The sequence below is a fragment of the Pleurodeles waltl genome, chromosome 3_1, assembly GCF_031143425.1.
Source record: "Pleurodeles waltl isolate 20211129_DDA chromosome 3_1, aPleWal1.hap1.20221129, whole genome shotgun sequence".
NCBI classification, from domain to species: domain Eukaryota; kingdom Metazoa; phylum Chordata; class Amphibia; order Caudata; family Salamandridae; genus Pleurodeles; species Pleurodeles waltl.
This window is the reverse complement of record NC_090440.1, coordinates 1,692,353,959-1,692,376,427: the sequence shown is the minus strand read 5'-3', so window position 1 is coordinate 1,692,376,427 and position 22,469 is coordinate 1,692,353,959. Positions and strand designations below refer to the sequence as shown.

General features: G+C 48.4%; 1 protein-coding gene across 1 annotated transcript in view; it reads right to left on the bottom strand.

Moving 5' to 3' along the window:
- Window positions 1-22,469, bottom strand: part of LOC138285504 (pericentrin-like) — a 542,361-nt gene that overhangs the window by 357,034 nt on the left and 162,858 nt on the right. The window contains exon 10 of the mRNA XM_069225495.1: window positions 3,549-3,719. Within this exon, the coding sequence (XP_069081596.1) occupies window positions 3,549-3,719 (171 nt within the window). The remainder of the gene's footprint in view (window positions 1-3,548; window positions 3,720-22,469) is intronic.

The following is a 22,469-nucleotide window of genomic DNA, read 5'->3' as shown; positions in this document are numbered from 1 at the left end:
TTTTATAATGGGAACACCCGTCAACTTCCATATTGTGCTCACTCCAAACTTGGGTCAAAGATAAGATCTCACAGAGCACACGCAGAAGGAGATCACTCCGGCAGACTATTGGCCTGGCTGATGCGTGGAGAGCAACAACACAGACCAATAGGAGCAATAGTATCTGAAAAGGGGGCAATGATTAACACCCAATCAGGGATAAACTCAGCTTTCCAATATTACTACAGCAAACTATATACAGTGCAGCCCCCCCGCCCACACAACATATGTCTGAATTCTTCGAAGCACTTCCCCTGGCTCGACTTACGGAGCCACAACGGGTGGCGCTAGACATGCATATCGATACAGCAGAAGTTCAACTTGCCCTGCAACAATTAGCGGGGGTAAGGCTCCGGGCAGTGACAGCCTTCCATCTGAGTACTACAGGGCGTGCTCGGGACAACTAATCCATCCCTATGTCAAAATGGTACATGAAGCGCTAGAGAGGCAGGCTCTCAATGACACAGCGCAAGGCTATAATTGTAGTTCTCCCGAAGTCGGGATGGGACCCCCTAGATGTAAGATCATATAGACCACTCCCTCCTAAATTTAGATTGTAAATTGATAGGCAAGATCCTAGCTAATCGTCTGCTGCCACTAATGCCGTATCTGGTCCATGAAGACAAATCGAGCTTTATCCCAGGGCGTAACACATTCATGAATATCAGGCGTCTACTGCAAACCATATTTGAAACACCCCCATCTAGCCACGACCGGGTGTCCGTCTCGCTGGACATCGAGAAGGCGTTCGATACGCTGGGCTGGCCCTACCTGCTGGAGACTCTATCCCGCTTGGGATTCGGGAAAGCTCATCTGAAATGGATAGAAACATTATACACAGACCCCGTCGCCAGAGTTAAAACAGGCGGGGTTATCTGAGAGGAGTTTCTAATAGGCAGAGGTACGAGACAAGTGTGCCCACTGTCTCCGTTGTTGTTTGCATTGGCAATGGAACCCCTCGCCGCGCGATTCAGAGCGAGGGCACAGGAATGGGGTATCCCAAATGGGGAGGGGTTCCAGATTATCTCATTGTACGCTGACGACACGCTAATATACCTACGTAACCACAGCACATCGCTTCCAGACATGCTACAATTGCTAGATCAATTCAGATATTTCTCAGGCCTACGGGTCAACAATTCTAAATCTTGCCTATTCCCACTGGCGCCGACACCGGTAGAATGGCGGCTCAGCACCCCCACATGCACACTACCATGGGCATACACAACATTTAAGTAGTTAGGCATACAAATATATCACGAAGCCTCTGACTTGAGGGAGGGCAACTTGGGACGAGCACTCTGCTCTATCAAAGGATCCCTACCCTTCTGGGGTTCGCTACCGCTTTCACCAATAGGAAGAGTGGCAATAGCCAAAATGATAATACTGCCACGTATGCTTTACCACTTCACGGCTTTGCCACTACAAATACCCCGCGATTTCTTCGCCTCACTGAATAGTCTCACAACGGAGTTAATTTGGGGCGGAGGACGTCGGCAAGCAGCCCTTGCTGCCACGCAACTCCCTTTAGAACTGGGAGGGCTGGGAACACCACACTATGAGCTGTATTATGCAGCAGCGCAGGTACAATGGACATGGCGTTGGTTACAGGACCCATTGAACCCGGAAGCCCAATCAGTACAGACGGCTCTCAGACACACAAACATTCTGCAATGGCTGCTTGACAGCAGCAGTCAGACCGTCCAGAACAACATCCTAATGCGAACAGCACATTGGAGCTGGGGCCGTTATATACTAGGCGGGATCCTTACTCACCCAAGATAGCTCTCTTATCGGTCCCTGGGATCTTTAGAGTGTCCAAGCAGCACAACATACAACAATGGCCCGAGAGAGACGTCCAGGAAATCGGGGATATATATTCGGATGGCACAATGTTGCCCTTCACGGAATTAATTGTGAGGTACGATGTGGATAAAAGATGGTTCTTGACATACTGTGTCCTACAGCAGCTCATGTGCCGCACCTGGAGATGCAGAGACAGAGACAGAGAACCCCCACAGCCTCACCAATACTACATGAGTTGCTCTCCGGTCTAGGAGAGCAACGCAGCATTTCACAGCTACACAAACTACTCCTAAATAAACCGGAGGTCGCACAACCTGGGGCAAAGGCAAGGTGGGACAGCACCCTACCGACCCCAATAGATCAATGAGACTGGAACATGGCACTGGACCTTGTCCGGTCCGTGTCTCGTAACCCCAGGTTCCGCTTCACCCAGTTCAATTACCTACACCAAACCTATCTCTCTCCCCACCGTCTGCAGCACATTTTTCCACAGTCTCCTCATGAATGCCCGCGATGCGGAGTCAGGTGCAACCTTTTTTCATATGACCTGGGAATGCCCCCTCTCCTACGCGCCTGGCAGGAGGTAACTACCTTGATGGCTGAATTGGTTGGACGCCCGCTCCTCCCCACACCTGCGTCATCTCTCCTGGGTATCCGTCCCCACCCAAAAAAGAACAAACAAATGCAGAAATGTATAGAGCTGGCTTTCATCCTATTTAAGCGGCTAATAGCAATGCGATGGAAGGCCCCAGCTGCGCCGGACACTCGACAATGGTTAAGTGACCCCGGGCGGAGGCAAACCCATTACACTCAATTCAAGACAGAGGATCACAGGTCAAAGGGATAGACACATGGACCGCCCTGGTCGCATCCTTAGAAGCCAAGGACGACTGCAGCCTGCCTTGACAGAGCGACCTTGCCTGACCACCAGAACATCACCACACAAACTCATGACAATCAGACCCTGAGGCCCGTGGAAAACACGCCAAAACCACCCCCACACCCACATATCAATTTTATTCTCCAAAGTAATATGGCCAAAACGAGTGGGCCCCCACTAAGCACCATATTGTAAATGGAGAGGACTACACGGAGGGAGACCTGGCCCAGAGGGGTAGTCACTGGGGACTGGGAAGGAAATGGGTGTCCGCCTGTTGCACGTTATCAGAAGAAGCAACTAGCCCCTCCTGCACAGCCAGGAGAGCGCTGTACTGATACATCGGCTCCCAATGTACCACATTATTATAAGCGATTCCCCATACCCCTCATCAATAACAGAGATACTGCATGCAAGAGCTCCTCCTCCCCTACTCCCCCTCTGATCCCTTCCCCCCCCCCTCGCCAGATCATGTACACCAGCACACCTCCATAGGGCTGTGCCAGACCAACGAAGATCACTTGTGCCCAATCCCCCTGTCTAGACGACCCACACAGTATATCGCATAGCTCTATCACCTCCTCCTTTCTTCCCTTCCTTCCACATTCCCCATATATTCTTCTCACTTTGGATTTGTATATTGCGAAAACTGATGTAACTAATGTTGATCGTTTAAAAGTATGCATCTCAATGTTCTATTGCACTAATACATTTTTTTTTTTTTTTTTTTAAATGATAAGATCTCAAACAACCTCCCTGCTTACTACATGCTTTCAAATTCAGCTAACCTAATTTCCAGTGCCTGTTGTCTCCCTATTCAATTTACCTCTTTCTCTCTAATCAATAAGGCCTCATGTTCAGCCTGCAACTGTTCCTTCAGCCCATGACTAGAATCAGTCTCTGCAGGGAAACGGTGTCGAGCTTCATCTAGTTTCGACTGAAGTGCAGATATCTGCATTGCATTGTTGTACTGCTGCTTCTGAAGAGACTCTTTATCCTGCAACACACAATAGAGAAACAATATATAGGTACAGAGCCTTGTTACCCAAATAACTCTTGAAGATCAAAAACCCCAGGACAAAAGCAGCACTGACTCTGGGCTAAACCACTGCAAGGGAAAAAAAGGAAATGCCAGATGGAACACAGCATATACTGTGAGATTGGATGACTGGTTGTGAAGAGGGACAGCAAAGATCACGAGTACTGAAACACAATCACAGTAATTTGTCTTGTTTTGTTGTCCTGTTCTTTCTCCTCCAGAGCTTTTTGAGTCAAACGGGTTCAAATCCCTTTAGAGAAGACCTGACCTCCATGTCATAACATTGGCTCGGGAGAATGGAGGGAGTGGTGGTCAAATCCTGAGGTTTGGAGTGCAACCAGAAGTGGTGGGGGAGGTGGATAGGGATAGGGCAGTCAGCAGCAGATGCCCTAGCATATGCTGATGCTCCATTTGCCACCCATAGCCCACAATGGCATCTAGCACCTGGCAGGGAAAGGGCTCTGGGAAGACTGGAAGTTAACCCATCCTCCCCAACCTCTCCTCCACCCACCCATCCAGAAACTTTCAGATCCACCCTCTACATTATAAGCACAGACTTAGTAGACACCAGGGGGGGAAAAGAAATAGGGTGGGAGGACTTGCCTGTCATGGCATTAGGCTGCCCCATCACTCATGGTCACTAGACAGTCTTTTGGGAATCTCGCCCAATCACTGCCCCCCACTCATGCCCCTTCACCCTACTGGGACACGGATCCAGTGGCAGTTGTGTGTTTATCTTCATCAGCTATCCCTGGGAGCAAAACGTTCACTAGGGACTGGTGTCTAAGAAAAGGAATGTGGTTCAAGATGCAGCCTGCGTAGTTCTCCCTTAAAAAAAACAAAAGAAAAAAAAAGCTGGGTAGCTGTGAACATCTAGGAAAACGGGCTCTGAGTAGATTGCCTGGGTGAATGGTATACAAGGATGTTGACTACAAGAACGTTCTGTAGGCCTGTGAAGTGACCTTGTCTTTTATGAAAGGAAAGAAGGAAACAGATGCTATTCTGATATGCATGGTCTATCCCGTTACTGCTTAACTCCTCCCACAGACTGAAAAAATTAGATACCTCGTCCTCTTAAGTTTAAATTAGTGTATTAATGTAATCAGACAGCGCAATTCACACACTGCTGCAGAACGAAGTTAAAGTGTGATAAAGCATTACCCCCCATTAAAAAATAAAAATAAAAAAAAACACTAACAAAACAAAGATTGGCTTCATTAAGTAAACTACTGCCCACACATCACAGCAAAAACGAAACTCTGTGTCCCTATGGACACCAAAGAAGGGGGAGATGAAAACAGAGAGATGAAGGCTTTAAACTCTTTTTATGAAATAAAAGAAACTTTCCTGACACTGCCTTAAAATTGGAGAACCACTCGAGCCTGGTACTGCCGTAGACCTGCACAGTACAAACTCTCAACAATAATAATAATTCTCAGCCGCACGATGAGTTCTATGGCAAATCATTCTAAAAAGAATTAGAACATCAGTTTGTGAAAACGAGTAATGCTTTCCTTCACCTCTACTTTCAGGCAAACTGGATAACTCCCTGAGGCAGCTAGGCCGCTTGCCACCAGTTTGTTTATATAGACACGCAAAATGTTGCTGTTCAATCCAGGTTAATTGCGGGGAAAGAAAAGGAGGAGACACCATCCAGAAGCACCAACTTTGCTTTAACTGCTGCTCTCAGAGGTTTCTCTCCCTTCTGACGAAAGCAGAGCCTTAACAATAATACGCCAAGTAGATCATTTTTATCCTTCAGGAAAGACTATAAACATTGCAAACCACTTACTGCACATGCCCCTCCTACACATCCAGTAAGTCTGCCAAAATGGTAGCAATCTCAGTCAGTAATGACACTTTATGAAAAAGCAATGATATGCCTAGAGTCTGAAGGCTACCACCTCAAAGGTGTTGTCCAGCCTTTAAATATTATGCCCATCTTCATAATTTCCTCAAATGCATTGGGCTTAAAGGTCTGCAAGTCCTGTATCTCACAGTCTAATGCTATGGTTAGCACCCTGAACTCGAGTTGCAAGTGCCTTAGTTTTCCCACCCAGTAGCTTTATCGCAGATCCAATCACCACGGTTTTCCCTGAAAGTTCAGCATGCACTGATTATGAGTAGGAGAGCTTTACCTTGGGTCACGTTGTCTCCCTCGGTCAAAGTTTCAGCCCAGTTAGAATGACCCTAGCTACTGGCACCCCTTTCTGGTGTAAGAAACAAAAATCATGCCATCTCATTTTTTACAGTCTTTTCATAAGTAGCAGAAGTAGCTCAGCAGGGAACTTAAAACTCTGCTTACGTTGTGCCGTGTGTCCCAATGAACTTAACTAAGGCCTGCATAGAGGAACTGGTCAGGACCACCCTCTCGCTTCTATCAAATGAACAGGATACTGGGATACCTCACAAGAATAGGCTAACTTCAACTGCTGGAGGGCAGTTGGAGGTCTCCCATGGCAAATCTCAAGGGGCCCACTGTCATCCCTCTACCACGTCCCAACCCTTAAGTCACAAGGTGGTATCAGAATCAGAAGATGAGGAGGAATAGGGCCCAATCTTGGCAGCTCCAAAACAATGCTGTCATCTTGGGCCTGAGCCATTCTCCTTCCCTTTTTTGTGCATTTCTATAGTCTTCTTGATCAGGACCTCACGGTCTAATTCCTCCATCTTGTTGGCACTAAAGACAAAGACTGGTCTGGCCAGTTTGGTAGGGGTAAACAAAATGTCAGGAACTGCATGAAACAGGGCCCATGGTGCAATACACTGTTGACTGTATACTCAGACAAATACTGGGTAGACACCTACGTCTATGTGCAGTATTTTCCTAGACCAGTGCCGGATTGCCTTCCCGGAGAGGTTAACCTGGGCATGACCCATGCTGCAAGAGCTGTAGAATGTCTAGAGTAAATGAGGATGTGCCTGCTGGAGAATGCGTATAACTTGTGGCTCAACCCCTTGAGGAGGAGCCTATATTGTGGTGTTGTCAGCCCAGCCTCCTGGTGGCTACAGAGGTATGCAAGGGACCTGGATGGCAACCCTTCTGGAGAAGCTCCCTCTGCCTTGAGGAAAAGGCAGACAGTGGCAAGGAGTACTGTCATGGTGGCCCTCTAGAGGTCACTGTCAAGAAAAATGTCACTGGTAGGACAAAGAACTAGGAGTGATCTACCTCTGTGGGTCAGGAGACCACTGGGGCATGGTACTGGTGGTTAGAGACCACCAGAAGCAACAGGCTAAAATCCCAATGCACCAGGGAATCCTAAGTAAAAAGCTCACTCATGGAGGACTATGTGAGTGATACCTGCCAATGGCTGGAGACTTGGGACATACCTTGTGTAGAAAAATCTAACCATGTTCAGTGGTTTTCTTTATCATCCCGCATGGGACCTTTAGCTAACCCACACAGGGTCTCTCTCCTCTAGCCCCCCCCACCAGCAAAGCCTTTATAAGATAGGGGGCCACTGGAATATGATTTCTGCCAGAGGAGCCACCAGGCCTAGCCTCTATTGCCCCATGCGGAGCAGGCTACCCAGGTACGAGCATAATTGAGCTTCCTTCCTATCTATGCACAAGAATTTGAAATTGTTGATTTACTTGAAACTACATTCAAATGTTGCTGGGAGGGCAGGGATACAGAAGCCCGCATGAACTCTTAGAGCCTGCCATGGTCCTGCTCAGCTGTCCATTTGGAAAGCAGCACTTGTGTGGCATCACTTATCACCAGTAGGGGGAGCAGCCCAATGCAAACATTTCCTAGGTAAAGAAGCACCCCATAAGGCAGTGGAAAGCTTTAAAAAAAAAAAAATCTTCATGACCTTCATTGTGCTAGCTGCAGAAGACTTCTTCTGCAACTGCCAGGAACACAGGCAGGTCCCTACAAGCCTCAAGTGCTGGAAAAGAATAGTACCCTAGGTTTCCCGATGTAACACTTTGGTGATTACAGAAGAAGCAAAAGTGTTTTAGCAAACGTTCCCAGGTCTTTCCTCAAATGAAAAGGCCAGGCGAGTGTTGGGAGGCTTGGATATTTGGATTGTGAGATGCTGCTAAGAAACCTGATGTAGAAATCAGAATGAAAATGTCACTTACCCAGTGTACATCTGTTCGTGGCATCAGTCGCAGTAGATTCGCATGTTCTGCAATAGCTCGCCATCTGGTGTTGGGCCGGAGTGTTACAAGTTGTTTTTCTTCGAAGAAGTCTTTCGAGTCACGGGACCGAGTGACTCCTCCTTTTGTCTCCATTGCGCATGGGCGTCGACTCCATCCTCGATTGTTTTTCCCCGCAGAGGGTGAGGTAGGAGTTGAATTGTAGTAATAGTGCCCATGCAATGGAGTGACTAAGTATGCACTTATTTAAGGTTGAGATGATACATATATAAATAATTGAAGGTAACTTCCAAACTGCTACAGGCTCCCGGGGAGGCGGGTGGGCACATGCGAATCTACTGCGACTGATGCCACGAACAGATGTACACTGGGTAAGTGACATTTTCAGTTCGATGGCATCTGTCGCTGTAGATACGCATGTTCTGCAATAGACTAGTAAGCAGTTATTTCCCCAAAAGCGGTGGATCAGCCTGTAGGAGTGGAAGTAGTCTGAAATAATGTCCTTAATACAGCTTGACCTACTGTGGCTTGTTGTGCGGATAACACGTCTACACAGTAGTGCTTGGTGAATGTGTGAGGCGTAGACCATGTGGCTGCCTTACATATTTGTTGCATTGGGATGTTTCCTAGAAAGGCCATGGTAGCACCTTTCTTTCTGGTTGAGTGTGCCCTTGGTGTAATGGGCAGCTGTCGTTTAGCTTTAAGGTAGCAGATTTGGATGCATTTAACTATCCATCTGGCTATACCTTGTTTTGAAATTGGGTTTCCTGCATGAGGTTTTTGAAATGCAATAAAGAGTTGTTTAGTCTTTCTGATGTTCTTTGTTCTGTCAATGTAATACATTAATGCTCTTTTGACATCTAATGTATGTAGTGCCCTTTCAGCTACGGTATCTGGCTGTGGAAAGAACACCGGAAGTTCCACTGTTTGATTTAGATGGAACGGTGAAATAACCTTTGGCAAAAATTTAGGATTGGTCCTTAGGACGACTTTATTTTTGTGTAGTTGTATAAAAGGTTCCTGTATAGTAAACGCCTGAATCTCGCTTACTCTTCTCAGGGAAGTAATGGCGATGAGAAATGCCACCTTCCAGGTTAGGAACTGTATGTCGCAGGAGTGCATGGGTTCAAAAGGTGGACCCATAAGTCTAGTTAGGACAACATTTAGGTTCCATGAAGGAACAGGTAGTGTTCTTGGTGGTATAATTCTCCTAAGGCCCTCCATGAATGCTTTAATGACTGGTATTTTATATAGGGAAGTTGAATAGGTAGTCTGCAGGTATGCAGATATTGCTGCAAGGTGAATCTTAATGGAAGAGAAAGCTAGGTTAGATTTTTGTAAGTGAAGCAAGTAACCCACTACATGTTCTGGAGTTGTGTGTAATGGTTGTATTTGATTAATATGGCAGTAGCAAACAAACCTCTTCCATTTACTTGCATAGCAGTGCCTGGTGGATGGCCTTCTTGCTTGTTTTATGACTTCCATACATTCTTGGGTAAGTTGTAAGTGCCCGAATTCTAGGATTTCAGGAGCCAGATTGCTAGATTCAGCGATGCTGGATCTGGGTGTCTGATCTTTTGGTTGTGCTGTGTCAACAGATCTGGCCTGTTGGGCAATTTGACGCAGGGTACCACTGATAGGTCTAGCAGCGTTGTGTACCAGGGTTGCCTTGCCCAAGTTGGTGCTATCAATATGAGTTTGAGTTTGCTTTGACTGAGTTTGTTTACCAGGTAAGGAAGGAGAGGGAGGGGAGGAAAAGCGTAAGCAAATATCCCTGACCAGTTCATCCATAGGGCATTGCCTTGGGATTGTTTGTGTGGGTATCTGGATGCGAAGTTTTGGCATTTTGCGTTCTCCCTTGTCGCAAACAAGTCTATCTGAGGTGTTCCCCAGAGTTTGAAATAAGTGTTCAGTATTTGGGGGTGAATTTCCCATTCGTGGACCTGTTGGTGATCTCGAGAGAGATTGTCTGCGAGTTGATTTTGTATCCCTGGTATAAACTGTGCAATTAGGCGAATTTGGTTGTGAATTGCCCAATGCCAAATTTTTTGTGCTAACATGCTTAACTGCGTGGAGTGCGTCCCTCCCTGCTTGTTTAGATAATACATTGTTGTCATGTTGTCTGTTTTGACGAGAATGTATTTGTGAACTATTATTGGTTGGAAAGCTTTTAGTGCTTGAAAAACTGCAAGAAGTTCTAGGTGATTGATATGCAGTTTTGTTTGATGTACGTTCCATTGTCCTTGTATGCTGTGTTGATCGAGGTGTGCTCCCCACCCTGTCATGGAAGCATCTGTTGTTATTACGTATTGTGGCACTGGGTCTTGAAAAGGCCGCCCCTTGTTTAAATTTATGTTGTTCCACCACAGAAGCGAGAGGTAAGTTTGGCGGTCTATTAACACCAGATCTAGAAGGTGACCCTGTGCTTGAGACCACTGTGATGCTAGGCATTGTTGTAAGGGCCTCATGTGCAGTCTTGCGTTTGGGACAATGGCTATGCATGATGACATCATGCCTAGGAGTTGTAATACCATCTTTGCTTGTATGTTTTGTGTTGGATACATGCGTTGTATGATGGTGTTGAAATTTTGAATTCTTTGTGGACTTGGAGTGGCTACTCCTTTTGATGTGTCTATTATGGCTCCCAGGTATTGTTGTACCTTGCGTGGCCGAATCTTGGATTTTGTGAAATTGACGGTGAACCCTAGTTTGAAGAGGGTTTGTATGATATGATTTGTGTGATTTGAGCACTCTATTAACGAATGGGCCTTGATTAGCCAGTCGTCTAGATATGGGAACACATGTATTTGCTGCCTTCTGATGTGTGCAGCGACTACCGCTAGACATTTGGTAAAGACTCTTGGTGCGGTTGTTAATCCGAAAGGCAGTACCTTGAATTGGTAATGTATTCCTTTGAATACAAACCTTAGGTATTTCCTGTGCGATGGGTGAATTGGTATATGGAAATAAGCATCCTTGAGGTCTAAAGTTGCCATGTAGTCGTGCAGCTTTAGCAATGGCAATACTTCTTGTAGTGTGACCATGTGGAAGTGGTCTGATTTGATGAAAGTGTTGACTACTCTGAGGTCTAGGATTGGTCTCAGTGTTTTGTCCTTCTTTGGTATCAGAAAGTACAGTGAGTAAACTCCTGTATTTATTTGTGTGTTTGGCACTAATTCGATTGCATTCTTTTGCAATAGTGCCTGCACTTCTATCTCTAGGAGATTGGAATGGTGTGTTGTTAAATTTTGTGCTTTTGGTGGTATGTTTGGAGGGAACTGTAGAAATTCTATGCAGTAACCATGTTGGATAACTGCTAGAACCCAAGTGTCTGTAGTGATTTTCTCCCATGCTCTGTAATAATGACCTATTCGTCCCCCCACTGGTGTTGTGTGGAGGGGGTGAGTGACATGTGAGTCACTGTTTAGTAGTAGGGGTTTTGGGGCTTTGGAATCTTCCTCTATTTCTAGGGAATTGCCCTCCTCTATATTGTCCCCGAAAACCTCCTCTATACTGTCCTTGGTAACTGGACGGTGTGGCTTGTGAGGTGCTGGCTTGTGTGCTTTGACCCCGAAACCCCCCTCGAAAGGGCGTTTTACGGAATGAGCTGTAATTCCCTCTGCTCTGCGGGGAGTAGAGTGCGCCCATGGCTTTGGCAGTGTCCGTATCTTTTTTGAGTTTCTCAATCGCTGTGTCCACTTCTGGACCGAACAGTTCTTTTTCATTAAAAGGCATATTGAGAACTGCTTGTTGAATCTCTGGTTTAAATCCAGACGTTCGGAGCCATGCATGCCTTCTGATAGTTACAGATGTATTAATTGTCCGTGCAGCTGTATCTGCAGCGTCCATGGAGGAGCGGATCTGGTTGTTGGAGATGGCCTGTCCCTCCTCAACCACTTGTTTTGCCCTATTTTGGAAGTCTTTGGGCAGATGTTCAATGAGATGTTGCATCTCGTCCCAGTGGGCTCTGTCATAGCGCGCAAGTAGTGCCTGGGAGTTCGCGATGCGCCACTGGTTTGCAGCTTGTGCTGCGACTCTTTTACCAGCTGCATCAAACTTGCGGCTTTCTTTATCTGGGGGTGGTGCATCTCCAGATGTGTGAGAGTTGGCCCTTTTCCTAGCTGCTCCTACAACAACAGAGTCTGGTGGCAGCTGTGTTGTGATGAAAGCCGGGTCTGTAGGAGGCGGCTTATACTTTTTTTCCACCCTTGGTGTGATTGCCCTACTTTTGACCGGGTCCTTAAATATGTCTTTTGCGTGCCGGAGCATACCAGGGAGCATAGGCAGGCTTTGGTAGGAGCTGTGGGTGGAGGAGAGTGTGTTGAACAGGAAATCATCCTCGACCTGTTCTGAGTGGAGGCTTACGTTGTGAAATTGTGCTGCTCTAGCCACCACCTGAGAGTACGCGGTGCTGTCTTCTGGTGGAGATGGTTTTGTAGGGTATGCCTCTGGGCTGTTATCTGACACTGGGGCGTCGTATAGGTCCCATGCGTCCTGGTCTTGGTCACCCTGGCTCATGGTGGTGTGAGCTGGGGAGTGTGATGGCGTTTGTGCTGGTGAAACGTTAATCACGGGCGGAGGAGAGGGTGGTGGTGTAACTCTTTTCACCACTCTTGGTTGTGGTGCTTGTTCCGTCTGGAACTCCAACCTTCTCTTTCTTCTAATGGGGGGAAGGGTGCTTATTTTTCCTGTCCCCTGCTGAATGAAGATACGCTTTTGCGTATGGTCCGCATCAGTTGCTTGTAGCTCTTCCTCAAACCTATGCTTCTGCATTTGGGAGGTTAGCGAGTGCTCTTCTGTATAAGAGCCTGAAGCTGGGTCGCTTGCAGTTTGTTTCGGCGTCGAAACTGTGTCTGCGTGTTTTTTCGGCTCCGAGGTGACTTTTTTCCTTTTCGGGGCCGAAACCTCTCGGCGTCGATCTGTTTCGGTGCCGCTGTCTCGGCGTCGAGCCGTGTCCACACCGGCATCTCGGTGTCGAGGCTTGTCTCCAGCACTTTCTCGGTCCCGAGAAGGCTGCGTGCCGGTGTCTCGACCGGAGTCGGACGATCTCGCACTGTTTGGGCCTTTTTCGGTGCCGACGGTCGGTCACCGATTTTATGGGTTGAGCCATGGCCTGGTGGCAGTGGCGTCCCCTGGGCCTTGTAAATGTTTCTTTGTGTGGTTTTCGACGTCTTACTCACGGTTTGTGTATCGTCGAATCCTTCGGAGTCTGAGTCTTGGATCGAGAAGGTACCTTCCTCTTCCTGTTCCTCGAACTCCCGTTGGGCTGTCGGTGCGGACGCCATTTGAAGTCTTCTGGCTCGACGGTCTCGGAGTGTTTTTCGGGACCGGAACGCACGACAGGCCTCGCAGGTGTCTTCGCTGTGCTCAGGTGACAGGCACAGGTTGCAGACCAAGTGTTGGTCTGTGTAGGGGTATTTATTGTGGCATTTGGGGCAGAAACGGAACGGGGTCCGTTCCATCGGCGTTCTTCAGCACGCGGTCGGGCCGACCAGGCCCCGACGGAGGATCGAAAAATTACCCCGAAGGGCACCGGAGCTCTTCGATCTTCGATGCGGTGTTGAATGTAAGTATGCCGATCCCGAACGCAACAATACCGACGAAAATCTTCCGAAATTAACTATTTTTTCTGTTCCGAAACTCGGAGCGACAGGAACACGTCCGAACCCGATGGCGGAAAAAAAACAATCGAGGATGGAGTCGACGCCCATGCGCAATGGAGACAAAAGGAGGAGTCACTCGGTCCCGTGACTCGAAAGACTTCTTCGAAGAAAAACAACTTGTAACACTCCGGCCCAACACCAGATGGCGAGCTATTGCAGAACATGCGTATCTACAGCGACAGATGCCATCGAACATATTTTTATACACTGAGATGTACATTTTTCATATTTTTTACCTACACTGCTTCTATGGCAAGGATGTCAAAGGCAATACTTCTGCCTTCTAGTAATGCATGGTAAATATTGCTTTGGTAAAGCCAAATGGCTCAAAGTTTATGTCATATATATTGCCAAAGGCAGTAAGGCCCATATTTATACTTTTTCAGCACCGCATTTGCTCTGCTTTTTAACGCAAAAACGGCGCAAACTTACAAAATACAATTGTATTTTGCAAGTTTGCGCTGCTTTAGCGTAAAAAAATTACGCAAATGCGGTGCTAAAAAAGTATAAATATGGGACTAAGTCTTCATTATTTTGAGCTAACCTGTAAATTTGCAGGCTCAACTTTGCACTGGTTATCTGCAAACCGTTAAACGGGGTGGTGATTCAAAGGAAAAAGTTACTTAGGCTGCAAGCACCTGTTTGTGGCAAGTAGTGCTGTAGATTAACATGCTGTGCATCCTCCTGCAATCCAGTGTTGGCCCCAGATGGGTGCAAGTTGTTTTTTGAGTCATGAGGTACTATGACTCCTCCTCATGGTGATAATGCGCATGGTCATCAACTCCACTGTTACGCTGCTTTACTGCACGGCGGGAGAGGATGGAATGTGAGGCAAAGCGATATATAGAGAGGTGTCCATGCATAAGAGGGAAGAAAGATGGTGAACAAGTTACTTTCATTCAGTACCGAATTATCTCTGGTAGAGACATATTCTAGTTGCAGATTCCTTACCTTAGGAGTTTCCCCAAGGTGTCAGACTGGATCTAGATATTTTTCTTCGAATAGTACCACATTAGGTGGCATTGGTCAACTCCACGTCTGTCGTCGGTGTCGTGGTCGATGTGATGATGATGATGATGATGTGGTCGTACATAGGCGCAACCCCGGTGCACTGACGTCCGTTTCTTTTCACAACTTTCCAAGTCAGTAGCGCAGAGCCATGAAGTACACTTAGAATGGTGCACCAGAACTAGGGCCCTGAAAATGGAATCTCTGTCCCTAGAAATCGGTTCGCAGTGAGGGGAGGATGAGCAGGTTGGTAAGGAATCTACAACTAGAAAATGTCTATCAGATGAACAAGTTACTTACCTTCGGTAAATTATCTGGTAGAGACTTCTAGTTGCAGATTCCATACCTTAAAATAGATAAGCAAGCAATACCATCCTTGGCGGTGGGCTGCAAATCAAGATCATTCTAGAAAGTCCTGTAGGACCGAAAGTAGCTGTCTCTGCGGACTGGACTGTCCGGGAAGTAACGGTCTGTGAACATACGCAGGGATGCCCATGTTGCTGCCTGGCAGATGTCCAGGGCAGTAAGTTTGCGTGCAAACGCTGTGGTGGCTGCAGTTGCATGGTGGAGTGAGCACACAAACCCTCAGGGGGTTGCTTCTTTGCGAAAGCGTAGCACATCTTGGTGCAGAGCACCACCCATGGCGAAATGGTCTGCTCCTGCACAGCCCAACCTATCTTCACACCCAAATATATTTAAAAAAAAAAAAGTTGATCGCCCACCCGGAAATCTTTGGTACACTTTGGTACAACTGAGGTATAACACCAACGCTCTTTTTGGATCCAGATGGAGGAGTCTCCTCTCTTTATGAGAAGGATGTGGAGGTGTGTAAAAAGTAGGCAAAGTGAAGGATTAGCCTACACAGAGGGAGTGACCACTTTAGAAAGGAAGGAAGCCCTGATACAAAGCACTACTTTGTCATGATGGACAGATAAAAATGGTGGCTTCAAAGAAAGAGATTCAAGCTCAGTCACTCTGCAAGTGTATCAATGAGGAAAGCCGTTTTTAGTTTGAGGAGCCACATAGGACAATTATGTAGTGGTTGAAAAGGAGTACAGAAAGGATAAATAAGGACTAGGTTCAAATCCAACCAGGGAAATATGAACGGGTAGGTGGGAGCAAATGGGTGAGGCCCTTAACGAACCTCCCAACAATAGGAGACTTGAACAAAGGAGGTTGATCTGGTAGTCTGAAAAAGGCAGAGATGGCAGACAGAAAGCCTTTAAATGTGCGCAAAGCAGAGACCTGCTGGGCAAGAGAGAAGATGAACAGCAGAACCTCAGACAGAGGAGCAGAAGGGGGATCAACAGACTTGTTGGTACACCACACCACAAATTTGTGCCAACGACAGGTGTATACTGTTCTGGTGGAGGGACACCTGGCTGCCAAGATAACATTGCAGTCTTTGGACAGGGAGGTCAAAAGCTGTCAACTGCTGCTGCTCAATCTCCACACACGAAGGCTGAGACTGGACAGGATACGGTGGAGAAACGTCCCCTGCTGTGTCAAGGGATCCTCCTGAAGGGTCAGTCTGACCGGAGGATCCGTGGCCATGCTCAGGAGCTCGGGATACCATACTCTTTGTGCCCACACAAGAATTACTGGTGCCTGGTCGTTCTTGATCTACTTGAGATATCTGGATGGAAGTGGTATTGGCCGAAAGGCGTATAGGAGGCCTGAGTTCCACTCGAGACGAAAGGCATCGTCGAGCGAGTGCCACCTTGGAAACTTCAGCGCACAAAACAGCTGACATTGCGCGTTCTCTGTGGAGGCAAACCGATCTAACCAAGGCTGTCCCCACTGCTGAAAGAGACTTTGTGCCACCTCTGTATGGAGATGCCATTTGTGCTCAGCTATGCATCAACAGACGGGTTTGTCTGCTCTGGCGTTCAAAGAGTCCACCAGATGTTGAATCACCAGGGATATGCCCTGGTGTTCTAGCCACATCCAGAGGCGCAAAGCCTCTTGACATGGCAGTGGTGATGTCTGTGGACACCTGCACCACTTTCCTTTTGAGAGAGGGAAAGAATGGTTCCAATGCAAGCCTAATCACCTGGAGCTCCAAAAGATTGATTTGGAGCCCAGACACTGCCAGGGACAAACGTCCTCTGATCCTCACCTCTCCCATGTGGCCACCCATCCCAGGAGTGAGGCATCTGTCACTACTGTGCGATCTGGTTGGGGAACGGAAAAGGATTTGTGTTGACCCAATCGTGATTCAAAAGCCACCACTGCAGATCTTGCACAGTTCCTTCCGCGAGCTGGACCATGTCTGAGAGGCTCCCTTGATGCTGTGCCCACTGGAACTTCAGGTCCAACTGAAGAGCCAGCGTATGCCATCTGTCAGGTGTCACCGGCAGGATGCGTTATGCCATGAGGCCCAGCAGCCTCAGAGTCATTCTCACCGAAATCCAGGATAGAGGCTGAAACATCGTATCATAGCTTGAATATCCTGGACTCCCTTTTTGGGAGGATAAGCCCAAAACTGCACTGTGTCCACAACACCTCAGATGAAACGGGGGCGTCTGAGAGGGAGTCAGATGTGACTTTGGCACGTTTATAGTGAACCCCAGCAAATGCAGGAGGTTCACCGTAGTCTGAAGGTGGGGGATGACAGTCTGGGGTGTGCTCACCTTCAACAGCCAGTCGTCGAGGTAGGGGAAGACAAACCCCTAACCTGCACAGATGAGCTGCAACCACCACCATCACTTTCATGAACATCTGTGGGGTGCTGGTAAGGCCAAAGGGGAGCATGGTGAATTGAAATGCTCGTGACCTACCACGAACAGCAAGTAACGTCTGTGGGCATGCAGGATAGGAACGTGAAAGTAGGCATCCTGAAAGTCTAACGCTACCATCCAGTCTCCAAGGTCCAAGGCAGACAGGACCAGAGTCAGGGTGACCATTTTGATCTTCTCCTTCCTGAGGAAGAGACTGAGGGCCCAGAGGTCTAGGATAGGGTGAAGTTCATTGTCCTTCTTGGGCACCAGAAAGTATCAGGAATAACAACCACAACCTACTTCTGGTGCAGGGACCCTCTCTGTGGCTCCCTTGGCCAAGAGAACCATGGCTTCCTTGCGGAGAGGTGCCAAATGATCCTCCGGTAAACGCCCGTAAGACTGTGGCATGGTCAGAGGTGTAGTCTAGAAGGGGAGAGAGTAGCCCTTCGGACTATTTGCAAAGCCCACCTGTTCGTTCTGATGGATTCCCAGTGGGGCAGGTGATGGCTGATCCTGCCTCCAACTGGTCCGGGATGGTGCGACTGACTAGGAAGATTTGAAGGCTGCAGCAGGGGCTGTGGTTGACTGGGCAGACCTCTGGCTCCCTGACACACAAGCCCATGGAATCCGCGTCCACAGCCACACAGTGGTTGTACAGCATGTGCAGCTCCATGGTTGGCAGCGAAGGGTTGCGGGAGGGAGCCCCTTCCATAGGCACAAATGGGGTGAAAAGCAGACTGTGTTGGGCGAGGAGCAGCTGCAAGGCCAAGGTACAGAGTCGTAGCCTGAGGTCCTTAAAACGCTCGAGCGCTGAGTCCGCTTTGTCTTCGAAGAGACAGGTGCCATCGAAGGGCATGTCCATGAGAGGCTGCTGGACATCACCAGAGTAGCCAGACGTCCTCAACCAGGCGTGGTGCGTTAAGGCCATCGACGATCTGCCCAGTGAGTCGCTTGTGTCCAGCCCACAACATATTGTGAACTTGGCTTCCTCCCTCCCATCAGCAACTGCTTGGGAAATGATGGCCCGAGCCTCCTCCGGGACCTGCGGCAACACCTGGCTGACCTTATACCATAAGGCATGGGTGTAGCAGCCCAAGAGACATGCAGTATTTACGACCGCAATGCCAGACTGGAGGAAGAAAACATTTTCATCCCAAGATGATCCAGTCTTTTTGATTCCCGATCCGGAGGGGCAGATGGGAATGTGGCAGATGAAGAAGAAGCTTGGGTGACAAGGCTCTCAGGCGTAGCGTGTATGACAGGAATTTAGGGTCGTTGAGCGCAGGCCAATGGCAGCAGGCGATTGTCCTATTCACAGGAGCCCTTGTGCTGGGTCTGGTACACAGTAGGACATTCGTGAGGGTTTCTTTAAAGGGTAACGTGTTCAGAGGTGGAAACACCAGGCAGAAGCACCTCAGTCAGGAGGTTAGTTCTGACTGCCACAGAAGGAAGCTCGAGGCCTTCTGACCACCATAGAATATGACTCTCCCTCCTGCGTAGCCACGGTAGGGGGGAGAAAGCATGCCAGTGTCTGGAGAAGTATCCAGACCACTAGCCTCACCCAATTCCTGTGCCCAGTCCAGTTCAGGATACTCTAGTTGGTATTCTAGAGGGTCCAGAGAACCCCTCCAAACTCTCCCCGTACCCATGGTAAAGAGGGTCAGCAGTCGCTGGCACAGAACTCGAGGGAGCCCTTTCAAACCCAAAGAGCCAAAGGTGCCGCAGGGAGTCTGTTTGACCAAAAACGAGGCACATGGCCTCATAAAACTCTTTCAGCTGGGCAGAGGTGGCTACGGCTCCTTGAAACTCGGGGCAGTGCGGAGCCGACCCAAAAGTAGGCTCTGCAGACAGAGGCCTAGAGCGTCAATGCTCTACCTGCGTCTCGTTGTCTGAGCAACGGGGCAAAGTCAAAGACTGTTTGGCCTTCAACGACTTCTTGTGACCCAAGTGTCCTGAGGACTTAGAGTGGGACAATGAAGAGAGGTGGTGATTCCACAAGGGGTCTTGTGATCTTCCTCTCGAATGAGACTGGGAGCGATGTGGAATCTAGCGCAGGGCCGCAGTGAGCTTGAGGGACAGCTCCTTCAAGACCTTCGGGTTCATGGCCCTGTACTCAGAGCACGACTTCGGGTCGTGGCCACGCTCCAGGCACCACAAACGGTGCGGATCTGTCACAGACATCATTCGGAGACAGGAGTCACATGGTTTAACCCCTTCGCTGCCAGGCCTTTTCCCCCTCCTGTGCCGGGCCTTTTTTTGCCTATTTGGGTCAGTTCGCGCTTAGGCCCTCATAACTTTTTGTCCACATAAGCTAACCAAGCCAAATTTGCGTCCTTTTTTTCCAACATCCTAGGGATTCTAGAGGTACCCAGACTTTGTGGGTTCCCCTGAAGGAGGCCAAGAAATTGGCCAAAATACAGTGAAAATTTCGTTTTTTTCAAAAAAATTGGAAAAAGTGGCTGCAGAAGAAGGCTTGTGGTTTTTCCCCTGAAAATGGCATAAACAAAGGGTTTGCAGTGCTAAACTCAGCAGCTTCCCAGCTTTCAGGAACAGGCAGACTTGAATCAGAAAACCCAATTTTTCAACACAATTTTGGCATTTTACTGGGGCATACCCCATTTGTGCAATTTTTTGTGCTTTCAGCCTCCTTCCAGTCAGTGACAGGAATGGTCATGAAACTGTAGACAGTCCCCACAGTATAGACACTCAGGAGAGGTAAATTTGGGTTTTTGAGGTAAGTATTTATTAGTAATTTGAAATAAGAACTGATGAAAAGTCAGTTCGACGTTTAGCGCCAGTTTCTTCTCTGGAGTGGTGAATATCTTCCTTCTAATCTGTGTCCCTTTTCTTCCTTTTTTCTAGGTGGCGTACCGGATCGTCCTCGTCAGGTCCCGGATGTGACATATAAGAAAAAGGGAACACATACCGCTGGTGAGTGGAACGGACGCCTTATACCACGTCTTCTACTTATATGTTTTGCTGGGAAAAGGTTTAAGGAGGGGGGGGGGGTTTTATGTGTGATATAGGTGCCAGTGAGGACTTCAGGGCTTGTGTATATTCCGTACTTTACCCTTTTGTGCTCTCCCGGTGCTCTCTAAAGTGCCCTTCTCTCCTCCCTCCCCTCACCCTGCCTTCCTCCCTTCCCCAGCGTTTCTCCCCTTTTATTGTGCCCCTCGGTTTGTCCAGAAGGACCGTACCTTGTAGAGCCACGACCCTCCAGGGTCGTGGCTGGCTCTGTGGAGGTCCTCTCGTCGGTCTGGGCTGGTCTCCCCTGCTTCCGGTCGGGCGCTGTTCCTCTGGGTTCGGGTTCCGCCGCTTCCAGGCCACTGGGGTCCTCCTCCGATGTCCTTGTCGCCGTCTCTCTCTTCCTCCTTCGGTTCGCCGCCGCCGCCGCCGTTCTCCTTCCTCTCTCCCTTCCCGGCTCTCCCTCTCTCGACCGGAGCTTCCGTCTTTTGGCCGCCTGGTGGCCAATCCGGAGCCTCCTCGTCACCGGAGGTTGCCGAGGCAACGTCAGGACGCTGGCCTCGTTGCGGACGCGTTTCCAGGGGAACCTGGGAACGCGGCCGTAGCGGTTCCGTTTCTGCCGGTTCCCCGCTGTTGCCCGGGGCGGCCCGGTCACACACCCTTCCCCAAGAACTGTCCTGTTCCAGGACAGGCGAAGACAGAGGAAATCGGGACAGATAATCAGCGGGGGCCTGGTGAGATCCAGGGACGTGCCGAACCTGAAAGGAGAATGGTTGCAGTTCAAGGAACCATCGCAGTATCCTGGAGTTAGAATCTTTATGCGCAGCCAGCCATGTAAGAGGAGCGTGATCCGTGAATAGTATAAACGGCCGCCCTAGGAGATAGTACTGCAAACAGTCAATGGCCCACTTGATAGCCAAGCACTCTCTCTCTATAATTGGATAGTTACGTTCCCGGGAAACCAGTTTTCTACTGATGTAGACCACCGGATGGTCAAGCCCCTCGCTATCTGGCTGAGTCAGAACCCCTCCAAGCCCAACATCCGATGCGTCAGTGTAGAGGTGAAACGGCTTCGTAAAATCTGGGCAGTGCAGGATGGGATCGGAGGTTAAGGAAACTCTCAACTGTTCAAAACTCGCGTTTTGCGTCTCCGAAAAAGGCAAAAGTCGATTGGGATATCGTTTAGTGAGTAGGTCCGTAAGAGGTGCTGCTAAGGTGGAGTAATGTGGAATGAAGCGCCGATAATAGCCCACTAATCCTAAAAAGGAGCGTAATTCCTTTTTCGTGTGTGGAAGAGGGGCATGTAAAATGGCATCCACCTTCCCATTTTGAGGTTGTAGTGTACCCTGATTAATCCGATATCCCAAATAGGAGATGTCGGTTTTACCTATCACACATTTCTTGGGATTGGCCGTCAAACCAGCAGTTTGAAGGGCTTGGAATATTCTCTGTAGGTGTATTAAGTGGTCCTCCCATGTTTCACTAAATACGACTACATCATCTAGATACGCAGCGGAGAATGCAGGATAGGGTTTTAGAATCCTATCCATCAACCTCTGAAAGGTTGCAGGGGCTCCATGAAGCCCAAAAGGCAGTACTGTAAATTGATATAACCCGGACTGGGTAGAAAAAGCTGTTTTTTCTCTATCTGGAGGAGCTAAGGGAATCTGCCAATACCCTTTAGTTAGGTCGATAGTAGACATGTATTTTGCTTTCCCTAGTTTTTCGAGAACATCGTCCACCCTAGGGATGGGATAGGTGTCGAATAGGGAGTTTGAGTTCAGTTTGCGGAAATCTATGCAAAACCTGACGCTACCATCAGGCTTCGGTACTAGGACAACCGGTGAACACCAGGGACTAGTGGACGGTTCGATGACCCCTAGGGATAACATTGTTTTGATTTCTTCTTCGATTATGTGTTTTCTAGCTTCTGGAATACGATACGGGCGTTCTCTGGTGATCTGCCCTGAGCTTGTGCGTATATTATGGTGAATTAAAAACGTCTTTCCTGGTTTCTCTGAAAAGAGTGGTTGCCATTGCTTTAAAACCTTAAGGGCTTGTTGCTTTTGCCCTTCAGGTAAAATATCGTCTACTATGGGTAGGGTACTTTCAGTATCGGGGTTGGTAGGGTAGAACTCGATATCTAGGGTCTTGTCGGGACACACAAACTGACCCATTTCTACGGAACGTTCAGGTTGTGCGGGGGTCTCCCATTTTTTTAGCAGGTTTACATGATATATTTGTGTTTT